At 37.0% G+C, this 20,270-nt stretch overlaps 1 protein-coding gene across 7 annotated transcripts in view; it reads right to left on the reverse strand.

The window, feature by feature from the left end:
• Nucleotides 1–2,403: 2,403 nt before the first annotated feature.
• LOC139970710 (putative transcription factor p65 homolog) overlaps nucleotides 2,404–20,270 on the reverse strand; it is a 34,315-nt gene continuing 16,448 nt past the window's right edge. For all 7 annotated transcript variants that reach the window (XM_071976634.1, XM_071976641.1, XM_071976636.1 and 4 more), the window contains 9 exons: nucleotides 16,359–16,528; nucleotides 15,988–16,136; nucleotides 15,128–15,366; nucleotides 12,894–12,989; nucleotides 11,906–11,997; nucleotides 11,200–11,338; nucleotides 10,102–10,170; nucleotides 8,377–8,493; nucleotides 2,404–6,860 (listed from right to left, as the gene is read on the reverse strand). In XM_071976634.1, coding sequence (XP_071832735.1) covers nucleotides 6,427–6,860; nucleotides 8,377–8,493; nucleotides 10,102–10,170; nucleotides 11,200–11,338; nucleotides 11,906–11,997; nucleotides 12,894–12,989; nucleotides 15,128–15,366; nucleotides 15,988–16,136; nucleotides 16,359–16,528 — 1,505 coding nt within the window. In that variant the 3' untranslated portion in view covers nucleotides 2,404–6,426. The remainder of the gene's footprint in view (nucleotides 6,861–8,376; nucleotides 8,494–10,101; nucleotides 10,171–11,199; nucleotides 11,339–11,905; nucleotides 11,998–12,893; nucleotides 12,990–15,127; nucleotides 15,367–15,987; nucleotides 16,137–16,358; nucleotides 16,529–20,270) is intronic.

Genomic DNA, 20,270 nt, shown 5'->3' on the forward strand with positions numbered 1-20,270 from the left:
GATACGCGCCTGATACTGGCTTATTAGAAACTTATTGCAAACAAGTTGCAAAAGATCGCACCATTTCGCATTTAGGCTCTCTTACTGATACAAAGATTTCTCAAAATGTGATGTTACAAACTTTGGCGAGTCCCGTTCAGTGATCACATTACCTTCATACCTTTACCAAAATGCAACATATACTCATTCAATACTCATTCATTATGGGCATGTGCATATTAAAGATCCGTGACTGTTGACCCCCAAATTTTCACATGCTAAATGTTGATAGAGTTTTGAAGTTGGTTTAACAATTAAAATTTACTTCCAAAAATTGACGAATATTAAATTAGACAATTAAATGTTTCACTGATGAAATATCGTTGATGTTGGTAGCAAAGTTCTTTTTGAAGTTATATGTATGTAACTTTGTAGTATGTGACTTTTCTTTTATAAATCTTTTTGTATTCACATAGGCCTTCTATATCTATTTAGATATAGCATTGTATAAGTAACTGGTACTGTCCTTTTCACTTGATCGTGTTAAAGTAGATTAGTAAATGCTCCACTGGTGAAATGAGATGGTGGTAGCAAACTTGCGATGTTGAAGTTATAGCATTAATGACGATTATTTGATTTTCTTTAAGTATGAGGTTCACGGAAGTTAAAGGCGTCTACCCGTTTTCAGGACTGGATGTGAGCAAACTTACCAATACAATCATACACAAAACCGTCCATGAATACAAATGAACAATGATAAGAATCATTCACAAAATTGTCTGTAAGATGTCCCTCCTGCGGCCACTGACCCGTACCATGCACGGTATGTTCCCATTAATTAGTTGATTGGCGTAGGAAGCAATCAAAAAGTGTGCGTGTGTGGGTGGGTTGAAGGGGGGGGGGTGTGGGTGCAGAAAACCGGTAGCAAGTTTGGAAATCTTCCCAAAAGAATGTACTTTAGGTAGAGGCTATTGTGGCCCAGATGAGACGTAGAAAATATGAACATCTTAAAAACTCGACTATTTATCTCCAACTTGCGACTACTTTATCTGAAAAGTTAGCCTTTTCCCTCAAAGTTTTGACTGTCTCGACTGTCTTATTCGAAAAATTTGAGCACCTTTCGAGTAGGTTGAGAGTTTAAACCTTTTGAGAAATAAAAGTACTGTCGAACATTCGACGGATTATGAAGGAAACCTAAGTAAAAGAAATACAGTACCGGTAAAGACCCACCTGACTGACGTGGATTGCATACCTATAGTTAAAAACCCTGAATCATTCCATGCAGTTGTGTAATTTATTTCAATAATTTCATGAATACCATCAAAGTATTTACACCTGTAAACAATAGCGGAACTCGGACATGTTGACACCAGTTGGCATGTTTGTCCGGGCGGTGTCCGAAACTTTTTTATTCCAGAGTTATTATAAAATTCATGGAAAAATGAACTGTTTGTATTAATTTGAAACGCACTATTCAAACGTATTTGGATCCTCTAACAATTCTTGGTGGGGCAAATTCATGCTTTTAACCCGGAGTTTTTACCCATGGAGGCGGGGCTAGGGGTTGTGGATATAGTCCTCATTATGATCTACTCATAGAAAGAACTAAAAATATTTTACTTGGGTTAGGAACTTGAAAACCTTAAGTTTTTCGTGAATAAATAAATCACAAATGGGATGGGGGGGGGGGAGGGGTGGGAGGCAGTTAAATTAAAGGGACCTTCACCCACATGATATAATACACAATACTGCACAAGACTTGTTCCATGGTTGTCAAATATTATGCCCACGTCCGGGCCCCTTCCCACTCCCTCCACCTTTTTGAGATGGAGAAAGGTTACAGATAGTAACTTTGTGTGAGAAAAACAGAAAATTTCGAGATGCCTTGTTTGATAAAAGCTATAAAAAAAAGAAGAAAAAAATATGCAAAATCTGAAGATTTCAAAGTCAAAATCTATTCAGTAAAAGCTTTGAGGGCAAATCTGAAATTTCCATATAACAGGGCAAGCTGTCTTTAAAGTTAGGAAGACAACTGGCAACAAATTTTCACACCCATCCCAGCATGAGCACATCACTGTGAATACCATGACATCCTATCACATTATAATATATGAGTTCTAACGTACAGCTGCACTCTGTATTGGTTTGTGTTACTCGGTGTCAATCAGAATGATTCTTGTATTAACTAACATTCATAAATACTTGGATACTTCTCTGTGTTGTTACATGGGGTTCACATTGGTATGTGTGAATGTCCTCCATCATTTCATTCTCAAATTTTATATTCCACGATGACTTTTCGTATCAATCTTCCCCTTCCTCCCTCCTTCACCCCCCTTGCCCCAAAAGATCGAGATAAACCCACAAATGTCAAAGATAAAAGACAAGAAGACGAGAACAATACAAATAAAAGACGAAACAATGTGAGGAAAGAGAACTTTTATTGAAGGAAAACTTTGAAAGAGATGATTCCCAGCTAGTCATCTTGAATGGTCCTGTCTGACATTCTCTGTGCCAGAGAACATTGGTATGTCACACAAGGCTCACAAATTGAAAATGCCCAATGTCAAAAAAAATCATAGCATTTCAATGCCACGTATATTCAGTCACATATAAATGACTATATAACCTTACTAGAGCTAGCCTCGCAATATCAATAAAAGGTACTACAAGAAATAAACATAAACATTGCTCTTGAGATATCTACCTCAGAAATGTTTCTTGGAGACTTTGTCGAGGAGTTACATAAACCCCTTCATGATTTTGTTTCCATTTACACTCTCCCACTGATGAGGTGTCCTGATAAAAAGTGTATAATTTAAAAAAAAAAAAAAAATTTAAATTTAATTTAAAAAATGCCATATGGGACCATACAGATGACAAATACATGAGATATACTATTTAGCTAGTAGCTCTATTGCTAAAAGTATAGACATGGTACTGAGGTCTTAGAGTATATAATGAAAGGAGAGACAAAGCCAACCATCATGTTTGCCTTACACATTGTAATAAATACAGAAAGAATATATAATTGTAGCACATTTGGCTCAATAACATCATATTTAGACTCGATCAAGTCTCTAGTCTTGTGTGAAAGAAACTCTGAATGCTATGATAATCTCATAATTGGCATTTTTCTAAACTATTTTGAGAAGTTGTTTATAACAGTTTCTATGACAATAACGATGGTTGAGTTTGTGTCTCCTTTAACCAAATACCTCTTTGGAAAGAATAATGCAAGGCAGATGGCCTACCCCTCTCTGCTGTATCCAACCATGAACCCTCCAAAGAACTTGACCTACTTTAAGTAGATTATCTTAATTTCAGACTTCAAGCCACTGGTTCCAAACTTGCACCAATCCCTTCTCTTCTAAATATTTCAAAAAGTATTGACGAATAGTTGATATTTTCTAAAAAGCTACCCAAAAGTTTAGAATGAAGATTAAACATGAAACACTCTTAGCACTAATGATTTTCATTGTTATTGCTGGTTAGATTAAGCAATTTCATCTGTTTCCAGTAGAGTTGCTCTACCTAAATCAAACTGTTGTTAAGGTGAAATATCCACAGATGATGTCATGATATGCTACACATTCTTATAATGTGTGAATTACGGTACATAGCACCATTTAATGAACAGGAATTAGCAAAAACAGCTGAAGGGTAAATTCATTTTAATAATCTGTGTCCTTTCTTTTAACAACACTGCAGAACTGAAGTATTATATGAATTGTGTATAAAAACATTTGCTTTCCATATCTCTGTCCTTGCCTTAACTAGAATACTTAATACAACATTTGATTATTCCCCATAGAAATATTACCAAATTACTAGTGTTGCTGGAACGAACGAAGATGAACCACAAATACGCACATTATGAATTCATCCATGTCACGGATTCATTACAATGCAAGTGTTTTGTAAAACCTTTATAAAGGTTTTACAAAACACTTGCATTGCTGGATGTCGCAAGACTTTTTCATAAAAACCTCATGTTAAAATTCCTATATATATCATTCCTGCAATCTTTTGACCACTTTGACTAAATCTTATGATTGAGAAACACTTATTGGACTTCACATCGGTTTGTTTATCTCAATATGGTCATTCCCTACCTCAGAAAACAGTAATTAGGCGGGTATTGAACTAGGATACATTAATGACAATACAACTATATATACTGTAATAAATGATATTTTAAGGATATTTCACGATTTCTTATTTCTCACTGCCGAGATCAATGTCTTAACAACTACTTTAATTGACGAATCTTTAATTTCATCTCACAAGCACATGGAGCATTAACAACAAGACTGAGAGTTTTCAAGTTTAATATATTGACAGAGAACCAGGAAGCTGCATGATACATTCTACATTAAACACATTCATCTACATCGTAACTACTGTTTACTACACCAACTAATAAGACTGCTCCCACAGAACACTCTCAAAGAGACTTCAGGATGTATCCAGTCATAGGCAACATGAAAACCTGTACAAACATATTCATAATGACAAAGGTAGCTTTTATGTCAGTGCACTAATATATTGGGACAATCTGGCAGGTTCTGTCAGGAAACGGCTATAGCTACTAATTTCATCAATGCACCTGGATGTGATTTCAACGAGACTTTTACTGTTCTCAGAAGGTTATATAAGTGTCACAATAGCTGTGTTAAACCTGAAGAAATGAAGAAAGTCCATTACATTGAAAACACAAGGATCAGCACTTGAACTAGGCCTAAGAAACGTTCATGCTTAATCTACCCACAGCTAGTCTACTTTACATAGAAGAATGTGTGCACAGTTGACCATACTGCTAACTAACTTTCAAGCTACTTAAAAGCTAAGGGCATCATTCTGATGAAATACCTCGACATATTGCCATGTTACATTGCACAAGTAGGTGATTCAGGTGCTAATAACTAGTTAAGATCTAGCATTGAAACAAAGAAACAGCTTCATTTTCAGCAGGAGGAAAGACAGGAATTGTCTTACAATTTTCCCCTCAACGATTCTCGTAAAGGTAGGTGGTGGTGCTCCTGTTATAAGCTTCACTGCTGAAGTGCTAAGATACTGATGATGCCTTCAAAATGATCTCCAAAACACTACAAACATGTACCAGCTGGCAGTGTCCATCTCTAGTCATTGGTTACTCTTGACCTGTCCTACATAATATCTGAGTCATCTCTTGGATTCCCTTAGATGATATCTAAAGTCATAGCTTGGGCTGTCCTAGGTAACATGTGACTTCTCTTAGACTGTCCTATGTGACATCTGACATCTCGTAGACTGTCCTAGGTGATATGTGATATCTGTTTGACTGTCCTAGGTGATATCTGATATCTCTTAGACTGTCCTATGTGATATCTGACATCTATTTGACTGCTCTAGGTGATATGTGACATCTATTTGACTGTCCTATGTGATATGTGACATCTATTTGACTGTCCTAGGTGATATGTGACATCTATTTGACTGTCCTAGGTGATATCTGACATCTCTTAGACTGTCCTATGTGATATCTGGCATCTATTTGACTGTCCTAGGTGATATGTGACATCTATTTGACTGTCCTAGGTGATATCTGATATCTCTTAGACTGTCCTATGTGATATCTGACATCTATTTGACTGTCCTAGGTGATATGTGACATCTATTTGACTGTAGAGGTCTGACATCTTTTGGACTGTCCTATGTCATATCTGATATCTCTTGGACTGTCCTAGGTCTGAAATCTTTGGGACTGTTCTAGGTCATATCTAACATCTTTTGGACTGTCCTAGCCCATATCTGATATCTCTGGGGTATCCCTCTGTGATCTCTGAGTCATCTCTCGGACTGTTCTAGGTCTGACATCTTTTGGACTGTCCTAGCCCATATCTGATATCTCCAGGATATCCCTCGGTGATCTCTGAGTCATCTCTCGGACTGTTCTAGGTCTGACATCTTTTGGACTGTCCTAGGCCATATCTGATATCTCTGGGGTATCCCTCTGTGATCTCTGAGTCATCTCTCGGACTGTTCTAGGTCTGGCATCTTTTGGACTGTCCTAGGCCATATCTGATATCTCTGGGATATCCCTCTGTGATCTCTGAGTCATCTCTCGGACTGTTCTAGGTCACATCTAACATCTTTCGGACTGTTCTAGGTCATCCCTTGGAGGTAATCTCTCAACAGCTTGCTCAGTACAACACCAAAAACCACCTTCCTTCATCATGTGTATCATCTGTATCATCATCAGCACATTGCCTTTCAATTATCACAAGCCCCGTCAAGGTACATCTCTGCATCACATGTTACTCTCCATCCTCCAGCCAGGTGTCAGTTAGTTCACTGCCGGCCATTAACAGCCAGAGCAGGGCACGCAGACCTGCTTCAACTAGTTCCTGTACAATCTCTTTTGCCATGCATGGTCTCTATGTCATTACTCTCGCCATGTCCTGCTCAATCCAAAAAATCAGACTGGTTGATATCTTGCATAAACACATTAATGCTTGGTAGACCAATCTCATTGTTTCCCATGTTGTTATACTGTGCTAAAGTTGGTTCAGAGTAATCGTTGAATAATGAAACCAATTGAGCATTAGATAGGTTTGTGTTTGCACTATCATTATAAGCGACAGGCAGGTCGACAAAGTTTAAGTTGGTAGGGTTATTAAGATCAGCGAAAGGATCCACTTCAAGTGTAGTATTCAAATCGGTGACTTCAGAAAATTCATAATTGTCCATAGCAGGTTCATCTGCAAACATAAAACTATCTGGAATGACCATGGCACTAGGCTCCCTTTTAACAGGACCAATGGTCACATGAGCGATGGAGTCGGGGGTGACACTGATCATATTGCAGCTATCTGCCGCAGATGGAAACGAGAAAGAACCTGCAAAACAACAGCAAGCAATTATGAAACAACAGCTACAGACAGCACCAACTCTAAATCATCAAAACAGTTGTTTGCATTCTTTCTCATCAACCTCTGAAGAAGATCCTGCTAGGATCGAAACGGCCCACTTACTTTCACACATTGATTTTGTGTGGGTAAATTTTCCCTTCTTAAATCTCACAACATTGTAGTTTCATTAGCTCAGCTAGCCAACTTTCTAATTGGAAAATAAAGAAGAGCTGAATTTTTTTGAAATACGCTGACATGATTGTTTGCGTATCATTAGGACCAATATATGAAATTTCTCAAGGGAATCTCACTTCAATCCAAAGATATCTCTAATCACTCCCTGATTGTGGTTCACTTGCTTGAAAAGTCTCACAGTTTTGCATTTTGTTTGATAATTCACAATCTCAGTTTGAGTAGTACACGTTAGCGATGGTAAATTGTTCCAAAGTGTCAATTCAACTTAGTCTTCTCTTTCTGTGGCAAAACATACCTTTCAAAACTATGGGACTATAAACTTCAGTCAAAACTTAGGATTGCATAGGTTCCAGATTGGCAAATGATCACACAGCTTTGCACTTTACCATAAATATTTGGCCTTTTGTAGAAAAATGTCCATACCCTCAACAGAGCCTCACAGGTAACATTATGGACATAGGCAACTATGAATTGATTGCAAATTACTAAGAAGCTCTTAAGCTCTGAATCGACCATTCAGTACAATTTGATGCTAATAATGATAATAATGAAGAAGAAATTGGAAAAAATAAGATAACCATAGCTATGGCATAGCTCAAAGGATGACTTTCGGCAGAATGTTAGTCTTGATATGTTATAGTCCGAGATTAAAGAAACAAGTTTAGCTCCAGTAAAGGTTTTCAGCTAGTTCTGGTTTCAAGATATATTCACCTTTTCACAACTTTTCACCCTATTCACAACTTATTCTCTGAAATGCTCCTTTACCAAATTGATAATGACCATAGGATCCTCAGTGCAGGCCTAAATGTTAATGTTTAAACCATTGTTCCATAAGTCCTAATGACTCTGCCAAAGCATTGTCTGATAAGTCCATATAAACAACAGAGCAGCACCCTTGGATGACATGCATTCAACACAATTTGAACTTTGACATATCTGTTTTGTATTTTAAACATGTCATTTGAGGCCATAAAATTCTATTGTATTCCCACTGAGCTTTGTGTTGCTTCTGAGGACCTGACCTAAAGGTCTATATAAACCACTGACACCATAAACCATGAAACCATAAACCATATATAAACCATAATAAAAGACTATATAAACCAGCCATTTTAAATGAACCTAGGCTGTTCATAGTCACTTTCTAAAAACTTTAAAAGTACTAAACTTGACCTGGACTGATGAGCAGTGTTTTTTTTTTGATGGTCTACAAAATATCAAAACTAATTTTGTACCTATTAAGTCATACTTTAATAGTTTCAACATCGGCGATGTTCAAAAAAAAAAAAAAAAAAAAAAAATATCTCACTTTCTGGTTTCACTTGGGCCCGGGCTTTTAGAGACTGTCTTCTTCCTTTAGCTTTGAGTTTTTCGTTTAGTTTCTTCTTTATATCAGAGAGTTTTGAACTGCTGCCAGCCGCTCCATCTAGGTTAACATAAACCACGTCATGTAAGTCATAACTTGTCAAGCCACGTTATTTAGATATGGTCTTATATTTTCAATCAATTATTGGTTTGCTGAATTCCAATACCTAAGGCCTTGATGTAAGAATCTTCTTAAAACCCTTTTCATGTTGTACGTTTTGTTGAACATTACAAGAGTTGTATACTGTTGTGATATTTTAAGATACCGTATAATATGAATCACTGAAGTCCCTTTCCCCTAGCGATAATGCTTAAGATCAGCAATATAGAATTGTGAAATGATATTATGTTCCTTATGTGTTGCAGCATGAAGCACACAACTTAGACTAGACCCTTCTATGACCACTTTTGACGCAGTATGCAAAGTATTGTGGCTTCAGACTGGCACGTACACCATGCTCACCCCCCCCCTCCCCAGGAAAAGGTAAGTACAGGGATTGCTACCAACCAAAGGATGGATAAGTCACTTGGTAAAGCAAACGATTTCCGATCCTGAGGTCCACTGCTTCAAACCCTATTCCTTTGCTCTTTTCAATTTGAACAAATTTTACAATCTACAGTGACAATCACAATTGTTTTCATGTTCCTTCGTAGGTCTTTTGTGTACAAAAAATACGGACAGCAACCAACTTTTTACAACTTTGGTGACTCCCTCTCTCTCTCTCTCAAACACACCTAAAAGATGTGCAGTATTAAATACTTCAGACACTGCAAAGCCTGGACTTTTTTTATACTTCTTTTTCAAACTTTCCATTTATTGAATTACAAAATGTCTTCCTTTTTGAATCTATCATCTATGGGCATGCTTTTGTAAACCCTAATTCCTGTTTAACATTTCACCTTGCAACAGAAAGAGCCACAGCAGAACAAATGATTCATAAACACTACAATACTGAACAGTGTATAAAGGATGACACATCTAGACTACCAAGACGAATGTATTCAATTTCATCAAGTCATTCATATAATTATATTTCAAATATTTGGAAATTTGAGAATCTGTTGCTGGCATGTACAAAAAAAGTGTTCAGTCGTAGATTAATTAAAGCATTTTATGCTTTTCCTAATCTCTTTGATTTGTATGAAATCAGTAAATTCAGACTTGATATTGCCTTGGTTCGTCATAGCGAAACCACACGTGTCTCTTAACTGTGTTGTATTGAATGGTTCCCTTTGAACTGCCAGTACCAGTACACAAGATTATCACAACAGTTCTGTGCTCAGCCTAATACCTAACGTGTATTAAGCGGTAACTATCATCATTGATACCAGTGAAAATGTCATTTCTAGGTGAGAGGTGGTGTTTGATGGGGCCTAGTGGCAACAATGTACATGTACGGGGAGTACAGTTACATAGCTGATTTAGTGTCCCAAAAGGAAAATAAATAGTGTGCGGGAAGAATATAAATAGTGCGCAGGAGGCAAAGACCAGATCTGAAATGTCTATGGGATGTGGTTCTGTTACAACTGCAACCAATGTTGGACCGATGTGACTAATATCTCTTACCAATAAAATGGAGACTAATGCTATTCAAACCCCATATTCTATTCATGGATGTCACATTCATGTTGTTGATAATATGTCAGCTTTCTCTTTCTACATACTGACCTTCTAATGCAAAGTTTTGTTCAAATGAAGGATTGTTCCTCTTTCGTTTAGCTTCGAGCTGTTCCGGATCTGTTGGAAAGATAAAAAGAAAAAATCCAAAGAAGAATTTTTTCATGTAAGCTTTTTTATGTAAGCTTCAAAATGGTGGGGTTCGTTCAGCTACATAAGAATTATTCACCCTTTCCCAAATCTTCCCTTATTTCTTTCAACAATAAACATTTGAAGCCCTGTGATTCATTTTATTATGGAGCGACCATAGGAATACTTTTAATCAAGTCTCTCATAAAAATGGAAATAGGAAAGACATACACCACAAGGTTTCTGCCCACCTGAACCAATTCATCTCCATTTTTTTAGGATAAGATTCAAGCCTAACGTACCCCTAGATGAACATGAAAATACAATACCACTATGACATAAATGTTAAAAATCCAATGGATCAATAAAAGCAAATGATCATAACTTAACAGGGTAAATCCTGCTAAATCACTTCTAAACAAACACAGAATCCTTGATTACAAAAATTGTTTATCCATCATTACCATACCTCCCATATTCTAGGGTGCATCCTCAGACAAAAAAAGAATAATCCAATGTAAATGAGGATGTACAAAGACACACACTGATATATGATAGGTGTTACAAGCTTTGCTTAAACTATTTGAAAATCTTAATATTTGAGGGAGACAGTTGAAAATCACTGAAAATATCTGATGATAATTTATTATGTAATTGTCATTTAGCCACTGAAGAAGATCCTGCTAGGATCGAAACGTCAGGCCAACTTACTTTTACACATTCTCTTACACAGGCTCTCTAGTGGATAAGCAGTTTGCTAACAGTTTTATTTCATTTTCATTTATTATGTAGTCAGTTTATTATTTCACAGAGTAATAGTTGTCACAGTACCATTTGCTACATAATTTGAGTCATATCAACTTACCTTGTGCCATCATATCACTTCCTTATTTCCTGGATTCAAGTTATATTGTCCCTTGAAGGTACATGCATCACTATCATGCTTTCGTTGTTAAATAAAGATCAAGTTAACAGCTCTTGTGGAGTTAGTTAGTTACCATGTATTATTAAATGACTTACCAGCATTCTCAGGAATGTACGTAAAGACTTCTGGGTCACTGACGTCACTATCAGAAGTTCTCTGCAATCTGACCTTGACTTCAATCTCTTTCTCTATATTGGTACATTTATAAGGTGGTGTTCTCAACACAATAGCAATCTAATTTGAAAACAATGAGAGGAAAAAACAATCTATCAGCAACTGATTTCCTAGCAAGAAGAAAGTAGCTAAGGAGGAGGTGAAATGGTGCAACGAAGTAAAACCTATAAATATTTGGTAACAATGTTGCTTTACACCATTAAGCAAGCAGCAAGGACCATAACCTCTTTAATAACACCCCATCTGATGAGCAACCATATCTCACTTCTGTCACCATAAAGCACTCTACATGGCCTACTGTTTCAGTGGTCTGAAACAAGGAAGTTTCTCATTGGACCACTAAAAGTTATTCTTAAGGTTTTTCCAAGGGACAACCACTGCTGCTTTGAAACAAAACCCTCTGCCCTCACAGTCATACTTTCCACAATCAATCTGTCGCCAACCAACTGTGCTCTCTAGAAAACTTTGAAAGTAGGCTGTCCAGGCTATACAAAGGACAAGAAGCAAAACTGAAATAAATATCAGTCTTACTCTGCCTTAACTCTACAATAATTTACAACGACCATTCCTTGTACTGTTACTGCTTGCACGTTACTTAATCTTGCTATCTGTAATGTTGGTCAATACCTGGTGATGGACATCCGAGGATCCAAATAGGCCATTATCAGTCCAGGGGCGGCTCTCCTTACTTTCTTCGAAGAATACCACCTGGATGTCCTCTACAGGAGACAAATAATATGTGAAACATCATAGTTAAGGTTGGATTTAACAAACAAAGCAAAGATATTCACAAATCAATGGAAAAGGCTTTATAGTGCAAGCATACCATGTCATCATGGCACCTCTACAGACAAATGGTAGAAGACACTACAAAACCTTTTTGAGAATTTCAACAGTGTATCGTTTTCTTGCTGAACATATTAATTAATGGGACAGATGGCATGTACAGGATTATTGTGTTTACAGCAATCCACAAGTTGTTTTTTGTGGTTGTGTGCCATATGTTACCTATTGGTGAAGGGTGGTTTAGTTGCTAGAGATTTGGGGTCACCATATTTATGGTGATTGGTTAATAGTCTGTTTATGACCTGTAAGTGTAACAACAAACAAATGGCTCACCTACATAAGTGTCTATGAGTGAAAGCAACTCATTTCCCAATAACAAGAGCCTTTAAGAAAGTTTGATCTACTGACAACTGAGCAAGTGTAACTGTCTATCAAATGTGGTCTTTATCCAAGGTGCTGTTGTACTACATAAACAGCCCTGATCATGTGAAAGCACCTTCCAGCTGAACGACAGAAACAGCCCTGATCTTGTGAAAACACCTTCCAGCTGTATGACAGAAACAGCCCTGATCATGTGAAAGCACCTTCCAGCTGTACGACAGAAACAGCCCTGATCATGTGATAGCACCTTCCAGCTGATCACAAGATTCAGATACAACCCATCTGACAGCTTCTTCAACGTAACATCATGTTTCTATGACATTCTTACAGACCCTGATAGTTATAGTAGCAACGGTAGAGAGATGCAGAAAGATGGAGGAAGAGCACCATTAGAAGATGACCTAATCTGGGGTCATGTTCACTGGCACATAGATTCAAATCCACTAACCTTTGTCCACTTTCTCGCAGAAGATGTAAACTTCATCGCCCCCTTTTGCAGTGCCTTCCCTCTTGTTCATTTTCATGATCTTCAAGTTTGAATCTTCTGCAAGAGAGACCAATAATACAACAGAATTAATACTTCCTGAAGTTACAAACTCACTGGGCAAAGAGATACCACTCCCTACAAATGCTTTATTTCATTTGTTACTCAAAACATCCTACAAAACTTACCCTGACTTCTGGCATAAATTGAGTCAATATCATTAAAAAAAAAATTTTCATTTTTTTATTTGGGACACAGCATGGTTGTTCACAGTATGATTTCAAAAATGTTTATTACAATCAATCAATCAACCAAAGAAACAAAATTTATATAGTGCCTAATATCCAAAGTCAAGTAATGTTCAGTGGCAATTAGTGTAAAGAAAACTTTCTTTAGAACAGATGAGTCTTAAGTTTCCTTTGAAAAGGTGTTGACATTAGAATTAAGCTGTTTCTATGTCCGTTAGGAAGTTTGTGGCAAAGTTCAGGAGCTGCAACAGAAAATGAACAAAGTCCATACAAGAAATAGGATTCCCCAGCCCAATAATGAATTTAGCATTTAGTGATAGCAAGAAGCTTCTATTTATACTGGCAGACGACTAGAACACGACAATCGGCAAATCAAATCATTAGTAAAATAGTTCTTTTGACCAATAAGAAGCACATCTCCATGAAACCTGCAGTTTGCTCAAATGTTTCTACAAAATGCATAGTAAAAATTGTAAGAATTACAGAAACACAAGCATGAAGTTTTAAAGATACCAGTGCTAGTGGTTACTCCTTTAAGATATTCAAGAAATCTAGTGCAGATCAACTTGATCAACAAATCAACTGGGAAAACTATTGAAATAAATAATTACTTTCTGCCTTAAAACCACACCTCTAATTTGCTTTGTCAGTAGCAGACATAAAAACAGAGCTTGTATGTCATATTACAACACATTTACAGAGGTACAGTATGTTTATGCAAAGACCACACATAATGAATGAGACTGCATCACATCCACACATACTCTACATTTGCTTCAAGATGAAATATTATAATCAACTAAGGACTCTGTACCCAGGAACGATGCGATGCTAGCTACGACATTATTTTTAATTTGGCTTCCAAGCTGCTCTCAATACAATAGATTAATGTCTTTCTAATGAAGTATGCAAGACTGGTACAAAATCTGATGTTTGCAACAATCATGAATTACGACCCAATACCTGATTTTATTCATGGCCAGTGCTGGCCTGAGTGTTTCCTGTTGATGGTTAAAATTGTTAATAAAACTGTTCACATCATACAAAGCATAAGCCACAGGGATTTACTCCACAAGATGAGATTTTTCATTATCTGTTCAACTCACAATAAATCTGCTTGCAGTATTAGTATATTATCATTGCCTCCACATATTGGTGGGCAACAGGTTACTGTAACAGTTTGATATATGTAAATAAAGACACACATACTTACGAAAATACATATTTGCATAACAAATATACTCATATGCTTGCATGCACATACTGTAAGTAGAAGTAGCAGTAATAATAATTGTTTATTTACCCTCATTTTAGCACAAAAGAGCAACATACAACCACATCAGTAGCTAGATCCAAAATACAAACAACATTGACAATTTCGTAGGCATATTGGGACACTCAACATTGATTCCATTCTAGTAACTATAAACACTCAGTGACAGCAACTAAAATATATGCATATATACTTAATACAAACATATGCATACTTACATCCATATATACATACAGAGAGATCAGAGACTGCAAGTCAGACAAAATGCTGTACATTTCATTAGAACTTAAAGGGTGTGAAGACTCGCGCAAAAATAAACGTCTAATGCCAGTTATCTGACCTAGTTTCGAATGAGGTGTAACAGAAGTGTAAGACACCACCATCGATCCCAGAAAATGCACACACAGCTTGCTACCGTCGGTAATGAGACACTAGTGTACAGTCAATACATACAGCTACGGTCAATGCCCATAGCACAGTGTACATAGCAGCGTGGACATCTCAGGGCTAGATAAAAGATAACAAGATATCATGTTTCATTACTGTCTGCATTTTGTAGCGACAAGAAGAAAAAGTCATTTGCAAGCAACGGAAAGTTAACTTTTCAGAGCGCGGCACGCGGTTTGGGGCGAGTCTTCAATGCCTTTAAATAGCTAGCATGTTGAGGTAAAACTTACTCTTGTTATAGATGTTGTGAGTTAGAACTGGAGTTAATGGCTCGGTAAACTGTCCGGTATTTGGATCTTCCAGGTACGCTTGAAAGCAAATCCTTAGGACTTTACAATCTAGATCCTGCATGTCATCTTCTAGACATTGGTCAATGTTATTGTAAGGATCCACCTGCAACTTCTTTCTGACCAGTAGGGCATCCTTTAAGTCAGCTTTCTTCACACATTGAATACCAAGAGACTCAAATCTGATGAAACAACATAGCAATGAATCAGTCAAGCCTGTAAGGACCTTTGTCAAATCTAACAAAACTTTGTGGTTTGTCACAAAGTGTGAATTTCTGAAGTTGTATTAACAACTCACAGCAATCAGTGGAAACAACACTGAGAGGGCTGGAGACTCGACTCTGGTGTGATGACTTGATATTAGTAAATGAACCGAGCAATAATGTCATCAAAAATTTTGATATGAGAAACCCTGAAAATTGTTACAAATGAAAGACCAAACTAATGATACCAATCCCTGTGTGTAAATAGATTCCAACCATGACAAAAAGTTCTTATATTAACAAGAATACTGTAGCTCTGCTATTGTGGTCCCTGGTCCAATTCATTCATCATTTGGTTCAGTTAGTTCAACGTCACAAAGACAACCAAAAGACTTCACAAGGACATACAACTTACTCTTGAAATGGAAGTGTGCACACTGATTTGTCCATGGAGTGAACGAGAAATCAAACCTCGCATGTGGTCATACTAATGAATTAAATGCACTAATCTTTCAAAGATGTAAAATGTGAGAATACGATGGTAGTCATCTCACAAATTCTTTGAAACTATATTTACATCAGGCAAACATTTGATCTTACTTGGCTTTGGGGGATGACGCAGTGACGACCATCTTGACGATACCTTCAGTGCAATTAGTTCCCACCAGTTTGAATGGATGTGGCTTCGCATCTTCCTCTTTAGTTACCAGAGATCCAACGATCAGGGCTCTAGTCGCAAGGTTTTCCACCTACGAAAATGCAAGATCGATCATCTCATGAGAGTTGACACCTCTTGCAAGCTTGATACAAACCAACTTCACTGACATATTTATATAAAGCTAGGTATGGCCATATATTAAGAGTTTAGTGACATGTACAAATAAGATACAAAAATGACAAAGCACTAAGTACTGTTAATCTCAGATATACAGTAAAACATACTGTATTTAGGAAACAAAACTTCAGTTTACCTTAACTTCGGGACAAGTTTTCTTGCGCTCGGATGATTTCTCTCCCAGCAATGCTCCAGCAGTTCGACCCTCGCATGGATATCTAAAACGATGATCCTTTGGCTTGGGCTGCTCGGTTATGACCAAACATGGAATTGCAGGCTCTGAATCCATAGAAGCAAATATATTTTCTAGAAATCAAAAACATATGAATAATTCATGTTAACTGTCATTTAGTACTTTCGTGTTGAAGAGCTTCTTTTCTAAGGGTTATCCAACTTGTTGAACAAAGTGAACTAACATCCTTCTGGCTGTCCAACAGTCAACCAGTTTTAATAAAAAATAAAAAAAGCATCCAGCCATGCACATTAGCCATGCTGTGCATCCAAAACGTCTAAGGTTGCATATTGTTGCAAATTAAATGCTGTCTATTTCTACAGTTATTATGGTTGTGATCTCATATTATAATGGATATATATGTCTGGCATAGAGTGAGAGTGATATGGTCTGCCAATGTCTGGCCTGGGATATCCCTGATGGTTTGTTTGTATGTTTCCTCCAGCTAATTGTTGGGACTATATTATGTATATCCCTGATGGTTTGTTTGTATGTTTCCTCCAGCTAATTGCTGGGACTATATTATGTATATCCCTGATGGTTTGTTTGTATGTTTCCTCCAGCTAATTGTTGGAACTATATTATGTGTATCACTGGCAATCTGTATTTTGTTTCCTCCAGTCAATTAAGATTGGACTACATTATGTGTATATCACTAGTGGCTTGTGTTTCCTTCTTACAGCCAATTATTTGAACTACATTTATATGTGTGTATCACTGGGTGGCCTCTGTGTTGCTTCCTCCAGCCAATGTCTTGGACTACATTTATATGTGCAACAATGTATACCACTAATAATGGTCTGTTTTTTTGTTTCCTCCAGCCAATTATTTGAACTACATTTAAATGTGTGCCCTCTGTTTTGCTTCCTCCAGCCAATGTCTTAGACTACATTTCAATGTGTAACAATGTAAACCACTAATAGTGGTCTGTGTTTTTGTTTCCTAAAGCCAATTACTTGGACTACATGATGTGTATATCACTAGTGGCCTATTTTTTCCTTCCACCAGCCAATTATTTGAACTATATTTATATATGTATGTCATTGGTGGACTCTGTTTTGCTTCCTCCAGCCAATTGTTGAAACTACATTATGTGCATATTACTGGTGCAATCACTAATACTTAAAGTGCATATTACTGGTGCAATCACTAATACTTAAAGTGCATATTACTGGTGCAATCACTTATACTTAAAGAAACGTCAACATCACAATTGGCCTGTGGTCTGTGTTATCTCACTTAACTAATGTTGGGAGCATAGTAGCCCCCTCTGTGTCATGCATCATGAATTCAAAGATAACTAGATTTGAAAAAAATCCTTTCTGTATCATATATAGTTTTATTTCCATCTTTTCAAATGAGATAAAACGACAAGTACTTGTATTTTAATTATTATCGTACACAATTATTAGGTACACAATCATATTATCTTTTCTGTGAAGAGCACTATGTGTTTGTCTTTGAGTACAGACATTTGCTTGTAAACCAATGGCCACTGACAAACTATTTGAACACCACTTGTCCCACACCTGCATAGAGTTGCACTTAACATCAATGCACCATGGTGAACATTCATGTGGCATTAAGTACAACTGGCAACATAATCTGGACATACATGATAATATTAAACTACTCAACACTGATGAGGAGAGAGTTTGAGGAATACTCACCTCATCATTAAGGCATGAAAAACAAAAGACCCTGAATTGAACAGCATAAGTTCAACACTAAGTATCACTATACTTCGTAGAACTTTTCATTTGTTTCATTTATTTTGTGGTTAACTTGATGACCCAAAGTGAGTCATGGATAGTATTTGTCCTTATATACTCCCCTATGGAGAGACATAAAATAAACCCTACCACTTAACACAGGAGATTATATCAGAGAGAGCTTGTTGCCAATTGCCACAGATACACCAATGACAAGATGGCTAGATGGAAACAAAACAATGGGTCTTGACTATAAGTTGTTAAAAGGTGTGAAGACTCGCGCAAAAAGAAACGTCTAATTTGACCTAGTTTCAAATGAGGTGTAACAGAAGTGTTAAACACCACCATCGATCCCAGAAAATACACACACAGCTAACTACCGTCGGTAATTAGACACTAGTGTACAGTCAGTACATACAGCTGCGGTCAATACCCACAGCACAGTATACAAACGATACAGCGATGGACATCTCAGGTCCAGCTGAAGATAACAAGGTATCATGTTTCATTACTGTCTGCATTTTGTAGCACACAAACAAAACGTCATTTGCAAGCAACAGAAAGTTAACTTTTTCAGATGACCACACGCAGTTTGGGGCGAGTCTTCAATGCCTTTAAGGACATCATATATCCAGAAATATAGTAAAATCTGCAAAAAATCCAATATGGATAATTTACTGCTTAAAGGGAAGGCTCGCAAATTTAACCGGCGATGATCGAAGGCCCAACCGCTGCTATCCAGTGTAATGAGCACAGCAACCAGCTGGTAATGAGTCATGCTTGAACGCACACATTTCCTGAGTCAGTGGACAGTTGTATGCACTTGACTATGAGACCACAAATTAAGCCTCTTATGCACAAAAGAAGACCAGACAATGAACTGGTCACTTTGGTCCAGGATGTACACAAAAGGGTTATAGAATTTTCTCTGCAGGTTGGAGAATTGTTTATCAATAAAGCTACTACATATAGGCTACTGTAACTGCATTGAGTTACTACACAGTTGTGTGTACTTTGCTGACGGTTTGTGCTCGTAACATGAATTTTACGTGGCGCTTTCATCGCTATTTTTTATTTCGTGTTTTGCAATTGAACTAACGGAGACACTCCGTTTGGTCTTGAATCCCTTAATACACAAAAACCTACATCATCAATGCTCTAGACAATCTCTCAAACCTGTGGGGACTTTTCTTTCGTTCGTACTATAAACAGTTTATTGAAATGACAGTAAATATATGCAGAATCACCTCCACGTGAGTCATGCAGTCAGACAGTAGGCTAAGACATGTGCGTGATCTTACTTTCACGTTGCGCAGCTGCTTTCGGGTTGTAAAAAACCCTGAACAGTTCGCGACTTGTGGAAGAAAAATTGTTATTGCATGGCGCTTTATGAAATGGAATGGCTAATAAAGAAACCGAATAATTCTTATTCATAGTAGACTTACTTGGCTTTAGTTGTAACGAAGTCACGAATGATATAATTTTAATTTAGTTTGAGAAATTACGTTTGTTCAGATCGTTTAGCATAAAGCATAAATTCGGTTTAGACTACAATGGTATGACTAGTTGTAATTGTACTATACACTGAACCAATGTTTGAAAACTTGCGTTTGAAGCCTTCATGAATGGGTAATATGACTTTTTGTATCACATTGCGTGACATTTATTTCTTGGCAACTTGCCAACGTTACTTGAGATAGTAGTATTTCATCAGAGCCAGGCAAAAATAACAGTCTGCTGTTAGAGACAAGTTAGAGTAGCTATATTATGTGATAAAATGAAAAGAGATTTAACCTGTCTTACAATCTTTAAAAAGTTTAACTTACAAAACTGACGATATTATGAAACAAACTACGTTCGGCAAAGCCCCGTTTCTAGACTGCCTAACAATAAACAGCGTGCTTTATACGTACATCAGTTAACAAGTTAACTGCAGTGTTTACCCCTACTTAAATATCACGGTAGGCTACTGTACATGTGCTGCGGATTTTCCCAGGTACCTTGCCAAACAATCCCCCTGTCTAACGCCTGTTTGTTAACATTTTTGGCATGTTTCCAAAAAACTTTTCATGGAGTAAACTATTTTGACTCCACTCTAGAATTA

Source organism: Apostichopus japonicus, chromosome 8 (assembly GCF_037975245.1).
Source record: "Apostichopus japonicus isolate 1M-3 chromosome 8, ASM3797524v1, whole genome shotgun sequence".
Classification (NCBI taxonomy): Eukaryota; Metazoa; Echinodermata; class Holothuroidea; order Aspidochirotida; family Stichopodidae; genus Apostichopus; species Apostichopus japonicus.